The sequence below is a fragment of the Monodon monoceros genome, unplaced genomic scaffold (assembly GCF_005190385.1).
Source record: "Monodon monoceros isolate NGI ecotype Baffin Bay Population unplaced genomic scaffold, NGI_Narwhal_1 Super_Scaffold_2, whole genome shotgun sequence".
Taxonomy (NCBI): Eukaryota; Metazoa; Chordata; class Mammalia; order Artiodactyla; family Monodontidae; genus Monodon; species Monodon monoceros.
The window spans coordinates 104,478,228-104,500,429 of NW_021703776.1; the positions used below are offsets into that span (position 1 = coordinate 104,478,228).

A 22,202-nucleotide genomic window follows, 5' to 3' on the forward strand; every position below is an offset into this window, starting at 1 on the left:
ATTCAGTGGTTTTTAGGTGTATCATTCTATAAATATCAATTAGGTTATGTTGGTTGATGGTGTTGTTCAAACCTTCTATATCCTTACTGGTATTTAATCTGTATAATCAGTTCCTGAGAGAGGAAAGCTGAAATCTCTAAAAATGATTGTGGACTTGTACATTTCTCTTTAAGAGTTTCATATTTTTGCTTTATGTATTTGAGGCTCTGACATTAGGTTCATAAAAAGATTTCTATGTCATCTTAATGAATTGACCATTTACTCATTATAAAACGTCTCTATATCTAATAGTATTTGTCTTGAAGTGTACTTTGATTAATGTCAATATAGTCACACCAGTTTTCTTATATTTAGAGATTCCATTGTGTATATTTTCCATACTTTTGCTTCCAACCTATATATGTCTTTCTATTTCATGTGCGTTGGCTTTAGTAGAATATAGTTGAAGCTTGTTTTTTAATTTTTATTCAGATTGAACATCTCTGCTTTTTATTTGAAGGGCTTAATCCATTTGTATTTAATATAATTATTGATATGGATGGATTTAATTCTACTTTCTTGATATTTGCTTTATATTCAACCCATCTGATCTTTCTTCCTCTCTTCCTCCTTGCTTTCCTGCCTATGGATAAATGAAGCATTTTTAGCATTCCATTTTATCTCTGAATTGACCTTCAGTAATACCTATTTTTGCCTATTTTTAAAATGGTTGCTGTAAAAATTATAATGTGTCTAATTTATCACAGTCTACCTTCAAATAATATCACAGAACTTCACAAATCAACAAAAAGTTACAACAGTATAATTAGTGTTCCTACCTACTCTTTGTGGTCCTGTTGTCATGTAGTTTTCTTCCACGTAAGCTAAAAACCCCACAAATACATTTTTATTATTTTGCTTCAAATATCCAATAGCTTTTATCCAAAAATTCATATATGTTATGTGTGTGTATCTTTTATATTTACTTGCAAATTTACCATTTCTGGTTCTTTTCATCCCCTTTGTAGATACTGGCTTCTATATGATATCATTTTTCTTTAAGCTAAAGAACTTCCTTTAGCATTTCTGGAGTATGAGTCTTCCAGACACAGATTCTTCCTGTTTCACCTACAGTTTTGAACAATATAAAAGTCTAAATTGACAGGATTTGTTTGGTCTTTTTTTCCTTTTCAGTACTTTAAAGATGTTCTTCCATTGTTTTATGGTCTCCTAATGAGAAGTAAGACTTCATTCTTATAATCATTCCCCTAGATGTAAGGGGTCTTTTTCCCCTGAGGATACCTTTAAGATTTCCTCTTTATCTTTGGTTTTCCCCCAATTTGATTATGATATGCCTAGATTTGTATTTATCTTGCTTGAGGTTCACTAAGCTTCTTGGATCTATGTTTTGATGTTTTGTCAATTTTGGAAAAACCCCAGCCATTATTTCTTTAAATATCTCTTCTGCCTCATTCTCTTTCTCTTTCCCTTCTAGGATTCCAATTATACTTGTGTTAGAGTTATTTGAAATTGCACCATGTATCCTGGATGTTTTGTTCCATTTTGCACTCTTTTTTAAAATATAATCTTTTTTAAAATAAATTTATTTTTTTATTTTTGACTGCGTTGGGTCTTTGTTGCTGCGTGCAGGCTTTCTATAGCTGTGGCGAGTGGGGGCTACTCTTTGTTGCAGTGTGCAGGCTTCTCATTGCGGTGGCTTCTCTTGTTGCAGAGCACGGGCTCTAGGTGCGCGGGTTTCAGTAGTTGTGGTGCACAGGCTCAGTAGTTGTGGCACATGGGCTTAGTTGCTCCGCAGCATGTGGGATCTTCCCGGGCCAGAGCTTGAACCCGTGTCCCCTGCATTGGCAGGCAGATTCTTAACCACTGCGCCACCAGGGAAGCCCTACAATATGTTCTTTTTGTTTCATTTTTCATCATTTCTATTGAGCTGACTTGAAATTCACTGATTCTTCCCTCTACTCTCTCTAGTCTATCATTAAGCTCCTCAAATGAATTCTTTACTTCTGATCTCATTACTTTAATTTGTAGCATTTCCATTTGGTTCTTTTTTACTCTTTCCATCTCTCTGCTACAATTTTCCACTTGTTCGTTTATGCTTTTCCACCTTTCCCACTCAATCCTTTAACGTATTTATCCTATTAAGATATCCTTTTCCAATAATCCCAACAAATGAGTCATACCTGGATCTTCTCCTATCGACTCTTTACTCTCTTGACCAAGAGCGACATCTTCTTGTTCCTTCATGTGTCTCCCACTTTGTTACTGTACGCTGGAAATTTTGTTTAAGAGTAAAGAAGGATGAAGTAAACGATATTTAACCCTAGGAAGCGGAGGGTCCCTTCTTTGCTCAGCCTGCTGATGTGGCAGCTGAGTCCATGAAATCTGTCATTGACGTTGGTGTGGATTCTGTCGCAGAGGCGGTCAGATTCAGTCACTACTGACTACAGTGATGTTGAGGGCAGGACTGGGGCCCTTTCTTCAGAAGGGCTCAGATCCAAGCCCCAGCGCAACCCTGAGGATCGCTTCATGCTCTGCAGACAGCTGCCGGTTTTCTGAACCAGGGGAGCTCTCTCTGATTCACAGCCCAGTACCGTTGTGAGTCGCTGAAGACTTCTTTTCCTGGCTTTCTGCATGCTATTCACAGACCTTTCTCCACCATGCAGCCTCATCCCAACCCTTCGGAGGGCTGAGGTGTGCTCAGAAAGGCCCGGAGTTCCTTGGAAGGACATCTCTCAGTCCTTGTCCCCCTCTCCCACCCTCCAGTGTCCTATCTCCAGCACTCAGTGCTCTGTGCAGCCTGCCTCTGGGCTCTACCCTCACGCCAGGCTCCGCTGCCAACAGTCCTTAAACCCTAGGCCGCCTTCTTCCTCTCCCCGCCGTGGTTCCTGCCTGTGGGAAAGCAGCGGTGGTCTTCTCTCCCCGAGAATGAGCTCATCCCTTTCTGAATTTAGTTCATTCAGGTTTCTTTGTATCCTAGCTTTCTGGGTTTTGTTTTTGTCTTTGAAGGCTATGGTTTACTAGCTCCCTTGGCTTATTCCTGCTGTCGCGGTAGACCGGGGGGACCTCTTGACATGCTGCACTTTGAGCTCATCTGAGCATCTTCAACTGCCGACTTCTGGTTGTTCTTCCAACGCCCAGCCCCTGGGAAGCCCTTGACCCCACGTGCCCACCTGGTTCAAGTTCAGCCTTCCCTCCATTACAGCACCTGCTCTGCTTTTAAATGTATCTTTGTGTCTCCCTCATTCAGTGAGATTGTAAACTCCTAGAGGGCAGGAATGTAAAATCCCAGCACCTAGCACAGTTTCTTGCACAATAAAAATGCGTAAAACAAGGATTACAAATAAATCGGTTAATTCATGGTATTTCCAAATGATGAATTTCGGTTTAAACCTTCTCCAAAGCATAGAATAAACTGGGACCTACAATGTTTTCTGTAATGAACCAGCCCTACTGTGGTTGATAAAAGTGGGAGCTGGTTTCCACCACTAACAATGCAGAAGCAGTAACTGCATTGATTTGGTGATGATAAGAGCACAACTGTGCATCAGGGCTTGGGGATGGGTGGTTCTGTCTAAGAGGAGTGTGATTTTACTCCCTCTGGCTTCTTTCAGGAAGTAATTAGTACCAAACCTCTAAAGATGATAAGTTCACAGCATTTCTCTGTCTATGACAGCTAGATTTTTGATGACACATACATAGAAAAGATGATTCATAAAATAATTCATTGCAAATTGGTTGCACCTTGAAAGATCATCAGTGTAGAAAGCTTACATTTCCAACTGAAATACTTCATCAACCAAGAGCGGAGGGGATCAGAAAACACTGCCCAAATCCCTGGCAAAAGTCTGCACGAAGACTGTCTCAGTTTATTACAGGGATGATGATGAAGAGCTTTCTCCTCATTTAAACCCTGGACAGAGAAAATAATGAGTTCCAGGTTTTCATGCATTTTTAAATATTGAGAAGCATCCATCTTAACATAGGATAAAAATACCTAAGCCAAAATGCCACCAAGTGCTCATTTTCGAATAATCCTTGTGACTGCCATGCTGAAACAGCTGTGTGGTGAGATGACCACAGAATTCATCATTCAAACTGGACATTTCTGAGAGGGAAAAGGGGCTTGTTGGTAATTTTGATGGGGCAGCAGGCACAAACCGGCACGGTCCAGCCGGACCACGAGGTGTGGTCATTCCACTGGGCGGGAGTTTTAAAGATTACGGAGGGCAAACTTGATGGGCGGTTTCCGTTGCTGACAGAACGCTGGACAAGACCAGGGACAGCCATTTTGTTTCCCCATCAATGTTTCCTAGAAGGGAGGGCAGGTCGGGATGTGATCACTCCTGTCCGAGGCAGCCCAGTGCCGAGGGTACAGCTCCGGGAGGAATGCACGGTCCTGGCAAAGACAGCAGTCACCTTTCTCCTCCAGTGGGGAAGGCGCCTGGAGAACACGCACAGGGCTGGGCCCACCGTGTGCACAAGTCAGGGCTGGAAGGGCTCTGCGCTAAGTTCCCCGGATCCATGTGAGGGCCTGAGTGCAACCGGAAGAGCAGCACATCTGCCCCCGGAGCCGTGTCGGCTGCTCACCTGCGTCACCACTGCACCTCCCGGAGGCTCAAAGACCCCACCGTCAACAAGTCCCTACAGTCGCTGCAGCTTATTCCTAATTCCTGCGTCTCGCAGGCGTGGACAGCAGGCAAGCGTGGCGGAGTCAGGGGCCCACTCAGGCCCCTCCAGCTGGCTTCAGGCCACTCTTGGTCCAGGGAGCTAACCGAGCTCAGCCACCCCGCACGGCCACCACATGTGTGCCGCCCAACATCCAGCCCAGAGCTGGCTGAAGTGACAGGAGAGCGAGTGAAGGCGTGGCCCAAATCGCTCCCCCAGTGTCCCAGGGCCTTGCCGCCTTGGGATGAATCTGGGGGGTGTGAGGGGAGCAAAGCGTCCCGGGCTTTCATCCATCTTCCAGCACGGCATCAGGCTTAAAATGGGTCAAATTCCATTGGCGGAAATAACCTTCCACAGAAAGAAGCGTGAATGTGGCTGCCGAACACCCCACGTGCCCAGAGCACCTGGACTTCCATGCTTTCCCCAAGTCCACCCTCAAGATGCATGAGGGCCTCTGGCCCTGGACACCACTTCTAGACCCGTCTCTTCTAGGCTAGTCAAAAGCTGGCAACTCTGGTTTAACCGGTTGTCATAAAATCATGCATACTTTCCCATCTAGAAAGTTATGAGATTTCTCATCGTTTCTATAAACTGTTCTTTTCAATGGGCTTCGAGTCCTGGAATGGCTCTAGAGCAGACTGGCCTTGGTACAGAATGAACCTGCACTGAGGACCTGACAGCTGCCGCACGCGGGGCGCCCCCGAGGGCAGGTTGCGTAAGGAGAACCGCCCTGGGACACAGGACCTCAGTGCCGACACCAGGACAGTCTCGGGCAACCAGGATGGCTGCTCACCCTGTGCCCACCGACCTCCTGCTGTCCTGCCTCACAGTGGACCCCGCAGCTGGGTCCCGGGTCCAGGTGGTAAGCGCAGGTCCTCCCGAAAGGGTGGAGACACACCCTGTCTCTCCCCGGCCCCCCCGCTAGCCCGAGACACAGGAGAAAAGCCCAGCGATGCCACAGCCATAGGAAACGTTCCCTGTGTGTGCCCGGAGGAAGCCTCCAGCAGGGGCAGACACACCCCAGACCAGAGAGGGGCTCTGAGGGTCACCTGGGCCGGCGGCCTGTCCGGCTTCAGCCCGGGGAACACATCAGGGATGGCGGCCTGGGACAGGGCCTCCAGGTAGGGCAGGTAGCGCTGAAGGGCCTCGGCCAGCACGTCGCCCTCGAGGCTGAGGCTCCGCTTGTCCTGGACACTCTGCTTTGAGCTCCTGCAAAGCAAAAGGAAAGCGTGAGCCAGTCCACGGGGCGTGGCGTTGATTCCGCTGACAGACGCTGCCACAGCGAGGGAGGGTGGCCGCAGGGACCACGTGGGGACCCGGGCGTCAGGCCAGGTGGCGAGAGCCCGGCCCCCGCTGCTCTCACCAACTGCGGCTGGAAACTTTCATGCGCCCCCTGAGCCTGGCGGCTGGACACTGTGCGGACTTGGTGAGTGACCCTGAGAAGAGGGCCAGCCCTAGAGTATGTTCTTAAGAAGCACCCCCGACCACCGGGGACAGAAGACAAACTAGAATGTGGGAAACAGCTAGCACTTACTCAAGCCCAACAAGAACCTGAGTGGCAGAGAGGTTTCCTCAGTGTGGGGAGGGGCAACTGGAGAGCCCTGGTCCTACCATCCACTTGCTCTGGGACCCCACCATCTCAGCCAGCGTCCCCCATGTGCAGAGGAATGGGGTAGGGGCACACTGCGTGAGGGGGTCGTGCTCACGACAGCACATCCCAACTCCTGGAAGCTGTGACCACGTGGGGTTCCGTGGCATGGCGCAGCGGGGGGCAGAGCGGGTGGCATCAGCTTGCTAATCAGCTGACCCTAAGGTGGGGGGCCCTCCCGGTACCCCAGTGTGACCACAAGGCCCTTAAAAGAGGAAGAGAGGGTAGAGGGCTGGTGTCAGAGTGATGTCATGAGAAAGACCTCCAGCTGTGAAGGATGAGCGCGAGGACCGCAAAAGGCAGGAAGCGATCCCGACAGGCTGCTTGGAAGAAGGGACCTTGTTCTTGGGGGTTTCTCTTGTTCACTGCTCTGCCCAGAATCTGCACGGAGACCAAGTCACCGTCGGCACTGAGAACAGCGTCCACCGAAAGATCAAGCCTGGAAACACCTGGCAGGCTCTGGGGTGACGCCGAGTCAGCTTTACAGCTGTAGCCTTTCCCACCGCTGACCTCTCAGATGGCACTTTTCCAGCGTTAGGAAAAGCGTCTCTGTGACTAAGATCGTTTATCACTGGGAGTGAACTTCAGAAAACAAACTGATTATTGTGGTGAATGGCAGTGATGCAGATTATGGACTTACTTGGAAAAAACATGTCTTGTTTTCTTTTTCTTTTAAGAAAATGCACTTTTTAAATTATATAAAACACAGTACTCAGTCCCCGTCAAACTCTTTGACAACCACAGACACTGTTTGTGGGGAAAGAGCTGGACCACACACGATCTCAAGCTGTGCTCTGTGCCGGGGCTCAGTAACCGTGCGGTGACTTGTGAATCATAGATAACTGCACACAAGTGCTCCCTGATGTTTACATACAATGTACGTGGGGTTTCCTCACCTACTAAACTCATTTGATCTTCATGTAAGTAAATATGGGGCTTTAAGTTTGTCTTATTTTCTATAACCGCCGCAAGTGCCCTAGATGTGAACAAGAATATCCCAGACCACCAAAAGAGGCAGAGCTCACACACCGTTCATGTGTGGTTTCGGCACGTGGGAAGGACAAGGACGCATTCGCTGTTTTCTTCATTTATTCCCATTTTTCTCTGACTTTGTATTTGGAGAGACATAGCTTTTGATCTTCATTTTTATTTACAAATGTACCAAATGTGATAAAAGCCATGTTAATTGTAGAAAAGGAGGTGTTCTTACGTGCAGAAGTGGACGTCCTACAGCTCCCTGGCCTGGATGGGGTGGGGTAGGTGGGGATGGAAAGGCCATAAGCGTGGGCAGAGGGACAGAGGACGCGTGCAGCCTGCGGCTACCCACAGCCTGGGAGCTGAAAGCAGGGCCGCGTCCAGCACAGCAGGGCTGGCTCGCTGTTTGGCCGCTGCCTCTCGCTGTAGCCAGAATACAGCCCACGGCCTGTGCCCGGAGGGGGCCACCCGGCCTGCCCAGGTCACCTCAGAAGATGTGCACCAGCCCCGGGCCCGGGAGCCTCAGGGCTCCGGAACCTCTGTTACTGCGGCTGCCCGGCCTCTACTCCACTGCACACCAGAGCCCGTGTCCCGCGCAGCTCAGGACCCAAGCGAGACAAGCTCCCTGGGTGCCCCAGGTCAGGATCCCGATGGGCTTGGGTCTGCTGCCCCGCCAGCCTGGTGTCGTCTCAGACAACAACCTGAGGACGAAGAATCATCGCCCCACCGTCCAGCTGAGGGGACGGAGCCCCGGCGCATCACTGGGTCACGTGGCGAGGCCAGCTCTGGTTGCGCCCAGAAACCAGACAAATAAAACCGGGCTTCTTCGCAGTTGGGGATCTATAGGGTCAGCGGCCCCGGCCACACCCACTCCTCATGGGGACGGGACAGCCATGGCCTCTTCAGGTCCAGGACACCGTGCTGTCTCCCAGGCTGATCCGGGCACTCTGCCGCCGTCCAACAGTGAGAACGGTGCTCTGTAACGGAAGTGACCTCCATCCTGATGGCAACGAGGCATCTGCAGTGACCGAGGGTGGGGTCACCACGCGTGCATGCCTGCAGGCGTGTCTATGAGGGTACGTCTGTGTGCGTCTCTGTGTGTGTCCGTGCATGTCTGCATGTCTGTGTATGTGTATGTGCCTGGGTGTGTATCTGTATTTACCTGTGTGTGTGTCCGTGTGTATCTGTGTGTGCCTGGGTGTGTATCTGTATTTACCTGTGTGTGTGTGTCGTGTGTATCTGTGTGTGTCCGTGTGTATCTGTGTGTCTGTATGTGCCTGGGTGTGTACCTGTATTTACCTGTGTGTGTGTGTCGTGTGTGTGCCGTGTGTATCTGTGTGTGTGTGCCGTGTGTGTGTCGTGTGAGCCTATGTGTGTTGCAGATGTTGGGTGAGGCTGTGTTACTACAAATAAAGTGCCTGTTTGCTAACAACCATACCCACTTTCAGGGACCAGGAAACAATGTTTTAAGTATTTTATATCCAAACATGACAATCTGTTCCTTATATGTGGGTCTTTACTGTGATTTAGGGAAGGTACTGGGGTTTTAGGCGGGTGTGTACCTCTTTGTAGATTTCCCACTTGGAGTAACGGAGAACAGGCTCCCGGCTAGTGTTTCCATGTAGAAAGTCTCATTTTCAAGAATGTTAGGGGTTTGATATCTGTACGTATTTCATAAAAGCTGGGACTTACAGAAAATCTTCACATTTGTGTTTAATTATTGCGATTGATAAAACTGTCCTGTTTTTACTTCTGATGCCCTTTTCAAGTCACACTGGCTCGGACTTAATAGGCATATAAATGATCAGGGGCTGCACGGTTCTTTGCATCTCAAATCACAGCTACGGCTTCCTTGACCATTTTTTAATGGATGAAATTTCATGTTCTGTGTGTAATTTAACTGAAGTCAATTTACTTTTCTGGTACTTTATCTATTTTTCTCACTAATTGCTAATCAATGCAGATAGAACCACCTCACAAATGTGTCTTGAAATTGTCTTATTCATCTTCCCTGCGTGTCCGCTGCTGGAGGACTGTTTGTGACACTGTAATACGTCACAGCAGCGAAGAGAGCGTCCATCTCTGTGTGTGCGACACTGTGGCAGTTAGCTCTCAGACTGACTTTTGCCCTGTCGTTCGGCTTGAAGTAGGTCAAAACTTTCTAAGTGTACATTTTCTCCCTCAAAATACTAAGAATGTAGTCCCTACACGCCGGTCTCCACTGGTCCCTTTCCCACTTCCTTGCACTGACCTTCAGGCTCCAATAACATGGGATGCTTTAAGCTGTCACCCAATGTGCTCAGGAAAAAAAAAATCCAAATTATAAACAGAATCTTTGCAAAGAGCACACAGTGACCTGGTTCTCACTCCTTTCTCCATAATCCCAACCTTGTCTAATGATCATTTCGGTGCCATTTTATTTTTCATGTAAACAGAATTCACGGCTCAGTCAAGTCCTCGATAACATTGCTGCCCACCCCACCCCCATCTGTTCTGGCCATCAGGGGCCTCAGCAGAGGGTGTCCCCAGGCTCCCGGCGTCTGTCCCTCACGCAGCATCCACGACACGGCTTTGCCTCTTCCAGGCTCTCAGGCAGGCTTGCTCTGCTCCCCGCAAGACTGGGGCTGGGCGTCCTGACACCACACTCTGAGCTTACTGCTACCTCCTGAATGTGTCACTGGTTTGGGGCCAGTTCCTTCATCTCTTTTAAGGTCACCTGTCCTGTCACAAGATTGCTGACTGTGGATATTCACACATCTACAGGGTACAGAAAGCTCTGGAAGTACCCTGTGGAATGAAGGTCAGGCAGGATTCTTGGTCGGTGTGGTTACCCAGGTAATAAACAAAAGTCACAAGACCCTTCATGCCTTCCTTCCTTCTTTAGTCAACAGCTCTGGGCTGGACACCCACCTGTACATGGCACGTGCCAGGCGCCAGGGGTGTGCTGGGAAGGGGGTGGGGGGTCCAAAGGTGGGATTCCTCCATTAATAGTGACTCAGACCTGTCACTTCAAAAACTGCCTGGAAAGCCTAAAGGTGATGGCCACGGACCGAATTTGAAGTAAGATACATAGTTACAAACACTAAAGATGATGAAAGTAAACCAGTCACAGGCCAGAGAGGGAAAGAAAGAAAGCAGAGAGATCAGGGGTCTCTGGCCAGAGGGGCTGTAAAAAATGCCACCTGATGTCATTTATAAATGCTGCATGCAAAGTAAGAGGCTCCAAAGGGGAGAATTTTAAAGGATTAATTAGACGGCAAAACAGAGACAACACAGGAATGGTAATACCGATTTTAGAAAAGTGGGATCAAGACAGAAAGCACTAAAGATGATGAAGTCTCCATTTAAAAACGGCAGCAGGTGTGATGATCCACCGTGAAGGAGAAACACTGTGAGTGCGTATGGGCTGAACGTCAGAACCCAAAGTGTGTAAAGCAAATATGTTAAAAATGGAAGGAAAATTTATGGAAATAGTTTTTGTCTGAGAAATTGCAATAAATAAAAATATAAATAAGGATATTTGATTTTGAGTAATATAATTTATATTTATATGTAATTATAAATTTTATATATGATTATAAACTATATATAAAAATCCGTACACTGTAAATAGTGGATACAATAGTTTTTTTTTTGTTTTTTTGTTTTATTTTACGCGGGCCTCTCACTGTTGTGGCCTCTCCCGTTGCGGAGCACAGGCTCCGGACGCGCAGGCTCAGCAGCCATGGCTCACGGGCCCAGCCGCTCTGTGGCCTGTGGGATCTTCCCGGACCAGGGCACGAACCCGTGTCCCCTGCATCGGCAGGCAGACTCTCAACCACTGTGCCACCAGGGAAGCCCGATACAATAGTTTTTTGAAGTATCCGTTGAAAATTAATAAAAGTGTGGTATAAACTAGGCCACAAAGAGAACCCCAAATTTCTAAAAAGTAAAAACTGAACATGTCACATTCTCTAACTAAAATGCAATAAAACTAGACACTGATTTAAAGTCTAAAGAGCACATAAATATGAACAAAGGAAAGAGCCTACACTTACTGCTCCCAAAGGATATAAAATTACAATTACAGATAATTTAGAACAAAAGCAAATGAGCCCATCAACATTACAGGATGATGCCAAAACCACGCTCATAGGCGAATGCATAGCCTTAAGTGATTTCACTGCTTTTTTAACAATGAATAAATAAAATTAGGAACAAAACTTTCAGCTCAGAAAGTTTCATAAAAACAATAAATCTAGGAATGGTGAAAAGAGAAAAGTCCAAGAGATAATTATTTTTAAAAATTGTGTTAAAAGGGTAAAGAGAAAAATCAATGGCAAAGGTGTGATAATTACACATATGGTGAATGAGTTTTTAAATTATAATACAGTACTGTGACTCACACTAAGTTAACAAATTTGGAAATCCCTATGAAAAGGATAATAGTTCTCTGCAAAAATGTAAAATCTGTGGGCCTATTTCACCAATAATCTCAGAAGACAATGAAAGTGTTATGAGATTTACCTACAAAGAAAGATCATTTAAAAATATATACCAGGCAGCAGACAATTTCAACACTAAAGAAAGTTTTGCAGAAGGTTTTTGAAAAGAAGGAAAACTATTACGTGTGTATCATGACGATCCTGTAACCTTGACAAAAGCTGAGGAAGAAGAGGGTGGGTGACCAGGATTCCTGTCACCAGGCAGAGGCCCCATAGGACACACAGCATCTCCAAACGGGACGTCCGGCAGTTTAATAAAGGAACTGTTCGCAAAGACAGAGCAGGACCAAAAGAACCGACAGGCTGACGGTGGAGAAAGGCTGGGTCTATGGGAGGGAGGAGTTAATGGGTCACAGCGGGGGTCCAAGCAGCCATGACCTTGGCAGAGCCGTGGGTGCGATGCCTTCCCGCCCTCCCAGCCAGGGGTGCACCACGGCCAAACCCACCCAGCCCGAGGCCAAGGACCTGCTGGTGCCGCCCAGGAAGCCCATCTCTCCGGGGCAGAGCGGGCGAGGGGGGAGGGAATTAACACCCTCAAGGAAGAAATTAGAACTCCCACCTCGAGAGGGCCATGAGCTCCCTTTCTGCTGGCAACTGTACCTCGTGCCATCTACGGAACAGACCGGAAAGCTACTTCTATAAAGTATGGCGCGTGAAGAGTTACTAGCCTTAAATAACAAGACTATGCAGAAAAATACAAAAAATACTTTGTATGTGGACAAAGGTCACGCACAGGAAATCCATACAGAGAATTCCAATCCCTACATATGTGTACTTGTAAACTTTTAATCTCACTTGTAATCTAAAAAAGCGAAGTAACCATTTTTCATAACGAATGGACAATTACTTTAAATGACAATATTAACGCTGGTAAGAACGTGGTGACCCAGGTGTCTGTCCATGGTCTCACCGTGTCTGATTTCTCAGGGCTGTTCTCTCTGGAAGTGCTCTTTCCCTGACGACAGTCTGGCCTTTCCGCCGTACTTGCTGACTGTCTAGACTACGTAAAGAATTGTTCCTGCTCGGTCTGCCCAGTTCTCCTATCCCTCTGCCCTTTGGCCTCCTCAGTGGAGGTCAGGGCTGTCTGGGACAGTGCGCCCCACTCAGGTACATCTTCACCAGGAGGGAAGGAGTGGCGGGCGGTGCTGAAATGCCCAGATGGCATTGAAAGACCAGCGTGACGAGTCTGAACTCACCCAGATGAAAATGGAAATTCAGGATAGCTTGACTTTGGTTTTTGTGTTTTGTTTTTACAGAACAGACTACAGTGGCACACTCTCCTTGTTAAAGCTCAGTATACCAGCAAGAAAGACAAAGGACAGCTCTGACCCTCAAGAAACTCACGGTCTGGCCAGTGAGAGCCGCCACGGTGAACGTGCTTTCACGTTTGGTGCATTTAATCCTGCAGGACCTGGTGGCCTAGCTGCTTCCTCGGCTCCGCAGCACGGGCAGGAAGGCAGACGGCTGATGTTTCTGTCACTGAGATTATTTTAACTGAGGCTATGGACAGAGAAAACTCACTCTCTGAGGGAAGAGTGGACTTCCAAGTGAAGCCTGGGGGGAAGGTTGTCTCCCTGCTGTATAAACGCCGGCTCGGGGTTGAGGCGGCCCGCGCCCGGCGCTCTGTCTGTGGGCAGAGTCCTCAGCTGCCGGGGTCTGTGTCCCCCCCGCACGAGTGGGCAAGGTGTCTGCACCTCCGCATGTGTGCAGAGAGGACGAGATGGAATGAATCCAGCTCACACGGGCTGCCGTGCTTGGGGAACGGCACGCCTTTCACGGTTTAATTTGCTTTTTGTACTAAAGTGGACATAAATTCTTACTGGGAAGTGAGAATTACTGACTCCTCTGCTTTCCACCAAGGCTCTGAAGATGCAGAGCTTCCGAGGGTCTCAGGAAGGCGGGGAGGACCTTTGGGCACGTCTGCCGGTGAGGACGGCCCCTTGTGGGCGGGTCGCTCCTACAACCTTCCCCTGGGCAGGGCCAGCACCCCATGGAGGGAGTCCCTGCTGCTCCGTCACACACGTTCCAGCCTCCTGGAAAGTCTACACAGAAAGACAGGGTCCTTTGCTGCGTGAAACAAGGAAAAGGGCAGGTGGATGCCGGCGTGGCCGCCGGCGAGGCGCCGTAAACCAAGCCCACTTTACCTGGCTGTGCCGGAGGCCTCTGGGCGTCGCGGGGAGGTCTGGGGAAGGCTGGCGAGCTCCTGCGCCATCACGTGCTGGGTGTAGCCATCCTGCCACGTGAGACCTGCGGGGAGAGTTGCAGGAACTGCGTTAACGACGTGGAAGTTGAGCCAGAGCTCCCGTTTCCGTCTCTGAGTAACCGCTGCTGTTCCAGGTGTTCTCCCACAATGTCATCCATCGGGCAAGGTCCCGCTCACTGCAGTTTATTACGAGATCTTCTCCTTACAGAAATTCCAGCCCTCTGCGGCCCCTCCACCTGAAATGCGGTGGGTGCTTTGCTATATGCAGGGGCTGGCTGCTGCAGGGCAGGGGCGCGCGCCGCCTTAGAAGAGAGGCTCCAAGTCAAAGATGCAAACTCTTCTACCTGGAAAGGTCTGGTCACAGCAAAGGCATTCCTCACCCAGAAGCGCGCCTAGTGGCCGTCACTCAGCGCCACTCTGCCTCCACGCCCTGGCGACTTGTTCTTCGTGACCCCGCGCTGCTTAAGAGCCACGCGTTTGAAGTGAAATAAGGGCTATTGTTACTGCGAAAGCAATTATCACGGGGCTTAATGTACTGTATCTGGGAGCCAATTACATTATATTTATACTCAAATGTTATGACAAAGAGCTTTATAACAAGGGCGAAGTAGTTATGAAGGCAAAATCCATGTGATTATGCATTAATTACATGCACTGCAGATCACATGATAATTATGCTCAGAATTACCAAATAACCCCTAAGAATAATTATTATGCAATTTGTACATTTTAGATCTTATGGTAACACTTTAGCACTTAGAACTACCCCATGCAATTATCCGTAACTATCTAATCACTAAATATCATGTAATTACAGAGATATATTTTTATGCCCTGTACAAAAACACATTACCAAAATCTTCACATCAGGACCGCTGTGCTTGTTTGTGTGTGTGTGTGTGTGTGTGTGAGTGCGGTACCAGAAGGTCCAGAACTCACTGAGAACACATATTCTGGGTGGAATGAAAAGCACGGCTCTTACACATAAGCTGCCTTCATGAACACACTGGAACATGTTTTCAAATGCAAATCTAACGTTTTTTTAAAATTTACAAGCGGCAAGATTCAAGCAGTTGGAATAGTTCTGAATCTCAGAAGGTCCGATGGCATTATCCAAAGTGGGAGCTGTGGGGAAGTTCGCCCCCCCCTCCTCCATCCACAGCAACCAGCAAGCGGCTCAGTTTGCGACGTGACGTTTCGAGAGAGGGCCCTGCAGGGAGACCCGGCCCCGCTGGCACCGCTACCCTAACTTCAGGACTCAGTGTGCTTAATAAGCAAGTTTGTTCCGTTTGCCAACAGCAACTAGAAAACGCCCCACGTGAAATGTGTTGTGCGGCTATTATCGGTCCACTCCCAGGAGCATTCACAATTGGAAGCACATCTGCAATAGGAGCATAACATCTGGCACTGCTGGCTCAGAAAACGGGCGTGGTTTAACCACATGATCCCCTAAGGGATGGTCTTCACGCCAACATCCGCCAGGAAACAGAAAAAATCACGAGCGCAAAAGGAACTTTCTGTGAAAAAAAATCATTTTTACAATTTAAATAACAGAACTTCAGTAATATTTTTATCTAAAGAGCACAGAAGTCTAAGCTGTACCAACTCTGAGGTCTGTGAGGAGGCCTCAATTGCAACAGGTGGCCACCTGATAGAGGTGGTCTATACGGGCCGTGAGGGGAACCCTGAGCCCCAGCCCAGATCTCTCAGCTTTCCTGGGACCAGGCAGGAACTGGGCACTTGGATAGAAAAACAAAGGAATGTGTAGGTCTGGGGGCCTACATCCTTCCTGAAGTTCTCTCCAAGGGCAGTCAGAGGAGGTAAAACCCTGGGAAGAGAGGGTCTGGGACTGGAAGATGAGAAGACAGTTTTCCCACCAGGTACAGCCAATCCCTGGAAACTATATGTGTGGAAGGCTGTGCAGTGTGGAAAGAAGACTGGCTAGGGACCCAGGGACCCAAGAAACAGGTGCTGGGCCCCCTGGGGTTTTCCCTTGGGCTGTGATCTCAGACTTGGAACTGAATCAGCCACCAACGCTGGTGCCAACGAGGCCCAGCTGAAGTTACCTCTCTCTAGTTAGAGGGCCCGGAGAGAAGTGACTTAGCACATTGCAGACAGTACAGCTCCACTCCCACCAAACACCGCAAAGGCCGAGAGGGAGCCTGGGCATCCTCCCTTGTGAGGCCAGAGTGACTCTGCCAGTGTCATCAGAGCAGCCAAGTGGGGAGGGGGACTTCCCTCCCCACTGGGTGGTAACCACCCCCTGATGTGCCAGTGGAGACCGTGTGGGGAGTTCAGACTCCCACCTACCGGCTGCCCAGCAGTGAGGACAAGAACCCTCCCTCAGGTGCCAGCAGAGACCTGGTGGGGAACCTGGGCTTTGACCTCCATTGCCAGTAACAGAGCCCCTACCCCAGCAGAGCAGAGCCAGAAAAAGCCAGTTAAAACACAAGTTTAAATGAGATCTGGAGACTCATAACATAATACAAAAATGCCCAGGTTTCAACAGAAAACCACTCTTACCAAAACCAAGAAAACCTCAAACTGAAGGAAAAAAGACAGTCAGCACACACCAAACCTGAGATGTCAGCCTTATCTCACAAAGACTATAAGGCAGCCGTGACAGAAACACTTAAGTGAACATTCGTGAGCTGGAGACAAATGAAACAATGGGAAAAGCCTCAATAAAAACACAAATATTTAAAAAAAGTGAAAATGTTATAATTTAAAAATACAATAACCAAAATAAACAGCTTACTGCACGCACTTAATAGAAGGATGGAGGGGACAGAGAGAAGAATCAGTGACCTGGAAGAGAGGACAATAGAAATCACCCAATTTCAACAATAGAGAGAGGACAGTCTAAAAAAAAAGGGACAGAGCCTCTGGGTTGTGGGGCTATAACAAAAGATCTAACTTTCATGTCATCAGAATCCCAGAAGGAGAGGAGAAAGAAAGCAGGGCTAAAAAGGTACTCAAAAAAATGATGGCTGAAAATTTCTGTTTTGGCAAGAGACATAAACCTAAAGATTCCAGAAGCTGAGCACCCCAAATGCGATAAACCCAAACCTCCTCCAAGGCACATGATAACTGTACTTCTTAAGACCATATGCAAAGAAGAAAATGTTAACAGTAGCCAGAGAAATGACACCTTACCTATGAGGGGAACATAATTCAAATGACAGAGGATTTCTCATCAGAAACCACAGAGGCCACATGAAAGTTCTGAAAGAAAAAGCTGTCAATCCAGAATCCTGAAAGTCTACCAATCCGGATACCTCGTGAAAACACTGTTCAGGAATGACAGGGAAATGAAGACATTCTCAGATAAATGAAAATGAGACCATACTTTGCCAGCAGACCTACCCCAAAAGAATTGCTATATGAACTTCTCTAAATAGAAAGGTGATGATAGAAGAAACTTGGAACATCAAGACGGAAAAAGAGCATGAAAAGTAAAGGTGTGAGTAAATACGATAAGCTTTCCTTCTTCGGAGCTTTCTAAATTATGTTTGACAGTTGAAGCAAACATGATAACACTGTCTGATGTGCTTCTAAATATACGTAGAGGAAATATTTAAAATAATTATAATAAACGGGGAAAACCATAAAAGGAGGTAAGGTTTCTATACCCCACTCAAAATGGTAAAATGATAACACCAGTAAACTGTGATAGTTTTATATATATATATATATATATATATATATATATATATATATATATATAATGTATGTACTATCTATACCAGCTACTAAAAAGGTTATCAAGAGATACACTCAAAAACAATACAGATAAATCAAAATGCATTTGTAAAAACCGGTGAACATAACCTAAAGGAATGCAGGAAAAAGAATACAGACAAAAAAATAGAATAGAACAAAAAGATATAATAGCAGTTTAAGTTTTAACAAATCAATAATTACATTAAATATAAATGGGCTAAATATACCAATGAAGACAAACATCGATTGAGTGGATTAAAAATGCATGACCCAACCATATGCTGTTTATAAGAAAATCGCTCCAGCTTTCAAGTTGAAGTAAAAGGATAAAAAAAGATATATCATTAATTAAAGACAAGTAGCAGTGGTTATCATAATAGCAGATAAATTAGTATTCATAACAAACAAAATTACCAGGGACAGGACATAACATAATGATAAAAGGGTAAATCTGCCAAGAAGATACAGCAATCCTAAATATATACACACCAAGCAACAGGGCTGCAAATATGAGAAGCAGAAACTGACAGAAGTTTCTACATTGCCATCATCCCAATTACCCTCCTAAACATGTGCATCTTCATCCAATTAAAGTGGACCATATCCTGGAACATAAATAAAACTCAGCAACATGAAAAGGGTCAAAATCATTCAGAGTATGTTCTCCAATCACAGTGGAGTCAAACTAGAAATCAGTAACATAAATATAACAAGAAAAGTCTCCAAACACTTGGAACTTAAACAACACTTCTAAACAAGCCACAGGTCAAAGAGAATCCAAGGGAAAAAATACATTGAACTGAGTGAAAATGAAAATACAGCATATCAAAATTTGTGGGGCACAGTTAAAGCTGCCCTGAGTGAAACTTTTAGCACTAAATACTTACATTAGAAAAAGTCTCAAATCAATCATCTAAATTCCCACATGAAGAAGCTAGGAAAAGGAGAGCAAAATAAACCCAAAGCAACTAGAAGGAAGGAAATAATAAAGAGCAGAAATCAACAAAATTGAAATTTAAAAAATAGAGGAATCAGTGAAAACAAAAGCTGCTTTCCTGAAAAGATCAGTAAAATTGGCAAACCTCTAGCAAGACTGACAATGAAAAAGCGAGACCAGTCACAAATTATCAATAACAGCAACGAAACAGGGGACATCAGTACAGACCCTGCAGACCTCATAAGGGAACAAACAAGTCTACACACATAAACATAGCACCTTAGACGAAATGGACCCATTCCTCGAAAAACACAAACTACTACAACTCATCCAATATGAAAATAGATAATTTGATAACCCTATAACCATTATGAAAATTGAATTCATAATTTAAAACCTCCCAAAAAGATATTTCCAGACCCAGATGGTTTCACTGGATAATTCTACCAAACATTTAAGGAAGAATTAATATGAATTCTATACAATTCCTTCTGGAAAACAGAAAAGGAGGAAATAGTTTCCAATTAATTTTATGTAGCTAATATTAACCTGATACCAAAAGCAGACAAAGACAATACCAAAAAAAGAGAAAAAGAAACCTACATACCAATATCCCTCATGAATACGGACATAAAAATCCATACCATAATATTAGCATATAAAATCCAGCAATATATAAAAGTAACTGTACATGATGGGGTTTATTCCAGGGATGCAAGACTGGTTTAATCCAAAATAAATCAATTAATTCAACACCTTTTCATGATGGATATTCTCACAAATATAGAAATTGAGAGGAACTTCATCAACTTGGCAATGAACGTCTACACAAGCCTTACAGCGAACATCATACTTAATGGTGAGAAGCTAGAAGCTTTCCCACTACAATCAGGAAAAAGGCAAGGATGTCCTCTTGCACCACTTTTACTCAACAGAGCCAAAAGTTCTCAATAGTGCAAGAGGGCAATATAAGGAAATAAAAGTCATGCAGGTGAAAAAGGAAGAAATAAAACTGTACCTATTTCCAGATGACATAATTTTCCACATGGAAAATTCCAATGAATCTACAAAAAACTCCTAGAATAAATTATTTTTCTATATTAGCTATGAACACACTGAAACTAAAATATTATTTACAGTCACTCACAAAGTAAAATATTTAGGTGTAAATCTAACAAAACATGTGCACTGAAAACTACACAATGTTGATGAAAGAAATCAAAGATCTAAATAAATGATAAACATAATGTGTTCATGGACTGGAAATCGCAGCATAATAATGATGTAAACTCTCCCCAAATTAATATACAAGTTTAACACAATTCCTATCAGAATCCCAGAAAAATTCTTTGTAGATACAGACAAGAAATTTATGTGGAACAGCAAAGGAACTAGAGAACTTAAAACAATTTGGAAAAAGAAGAATGAAGCAGGAGGAATGATTCTACCTAATAATTCTATACCTATAGTCTTATTAATAGGCACAGTAGTCAAGGCCGTGTAGTACTGGTGGGAGGAGAGGCAAAGAGATCAACAGAACAAAACAGGGAACCCAGAAACAGACGCACACAGAAACGCCCAACAGATTTTTGATAAAAGTGCAAAAGGAACTTAATGGTCGAAAAATTGCCTTTTCAACAAATAGTGCTGGAGCAATTGAGCATCCAGAGGCCAGAACAGGAGCCTTGACACAGGTCTCATGGTTCACACGAAAAGTAGCCAAAACGGGTCACGGATGTAAATGCAAAACATAAAACAACAACAATCTTAGGGGACTAGAAAGATGAAAACCTTTAGAGCCTGAGGCTAAGCAATAAGTTCCTAGACTTGACACCAGACATCATCCATAAAAAGAAAAACTGGTAAACTAGATCTCGTCAAAATTAAAAACTTCTGCTCTGTGAAAGGTCCTATTAAGAGTAGGAAAAGACAGAGTGGGAGAAAATAATTCAAACTACATATCCAACAAGGGACTCTACTATCTGGAGTTTACAGAGCACTGAGAATTAAACATTAAAAAATCCAATTATAAAGTGGACAAAAGACATGAGGAGACATTTCATCGAAGAGGATGTGCAGATGGCAAATAAGCACACAAAAGGGTGTTCCACATCATTAGCCGTCAGGCGGACGGAAATTAAACACAATGAGACATCACTACACACCTCGCAGAAGGACTAAAATGAAACATCGCGGCAACACCAAATTCTGCAGAGGATCTGGAGAAACTGGGCCACTGTTACATTTCTAGTGGGACTGAAAAATGGTACAGCCACTCTGGAAAGCAGTTTGGCAGAGTTTCTTACAAACTAAACACGCACATCATACAACCGAGCAATTGGACCCCTGGCCACTGATTCCAGAGAAACGAAGACTTAACGTTCACACAGAAACTTGCAAACAAACGTTTATCGCGGTTTCATTTATAATACCCCAAACGGGAAAGAGCCCAGATGCCATCCAGTGAGTGAGGGTTAAACAAACAGGTCCATCCACACCAGGGACCAGTACTCAGCAGTAAAAATGACGCAGGGAGTAAAAGGGAGGGACTACAGACACAGCCACAACCTGGATGAATCTCCAGAAAATTCTGCCGAATGGAAAAGCCAATCCAAAAAGGTTATGGTGTGCTAGGGCAGGGCTTGACACGGTTGGTGAGGGTGCGAGTCCAGCGAGGGGGCAGAGGCGGGTGGAGGGTTGGTGTGAGGCCACAGGAGGCCCTGGACACCACACGAGGAAGGGCTGGCGTTTTCTGCATGCAGCACAGAGCCTTAAAAACGTTCTGAGTAGGACAAAAATAAACAACTATGTCTTAGAAATATGATAAAATAACAACATGAAAAAATTTTTAATTTTAAAACAATAAAAATATCTACCCATGAGCCAGGCACTCTTCTAAGTACTTCCTGTTTTTACCCTAATGATTTGTGAATAATGAGTAAAGACAGTAGAGAGAAGGGAAAAAGCATTGGGTAAGAGTTGTAAAAATTGTCTATTTTGGGCTTCCCTGGTGGCGCAGCGGTTGAGAATCTGCCTGCTAATGCAGGGGACACGGGTTCGAGCCCTGGTCTGGGAAGATCCCACGTGCCGCAGAGCAACTAGGCCCGTGAGCCACAACTACTGAGCCTGCGCGTCTGGAGCTTGTGCTCCGCAACAAGAGAGGCCGCGAAAGTGAGAGGCCCGCGCACCGCGATGAAGAGTGGCCCCCGCTCGCCGCAACTAGAGAAAGCCCGCGCACAGAAACGAAGACCCAACACAGCAAAAATAAATAAATAAACAAAAATTGTCTATTTCAAGAGACTATGAGGTTGGGCTCTCAAGGACTGATGGTGCAGGCGGTCTGAGCTGCAGTAAAGGCGCAGGTGAGGTCAAAGACCGGCAGCTGCACCACTAGGGACAGAAAGTCTTGAAGGACGAGGACGGACCTCATGGGGGGACCTCACAAGGAGAGGGGACCTCACAGGGGAGAGAGAGGGGACCTCACAGGGGAGGGGGGACCTCACAGGGGAGAGGGGACCTCACAGGGGAAAGGGGACCTCATAGGGGAGGGGGGACCTCACAGGGGAG

General features: G+C 46.0%; 1 protein-coding gene across 1 annotated transcript in view; it reads right to left on the reverse strand.

Annotated features, from left to right (window-relative positions):
* Positions 1–22,202, reverse strand: part of PTPRN2 (protein tyrosine phosphatase receptor type N2) — a 529,168-nt gene that overhangs the window by 454,456 nt on the left and 52,510 nt on the right. The window contains exons 3-4 of the mRNA XM_029234487.1: positions 13,917–14,019; positions 5,715–5,874 (exon numbers count right to left, since the gene is read on the reverse strand). Coding sequence (XP_029090320.1) covers positions 5,715–5,874; positions 13,917–14,019 — 263 coding nt within the window. The remainder of the gene's footprint in view (positions 1–5,714; positions 5,875–13,916; positions 14,020–22,202) is intronic.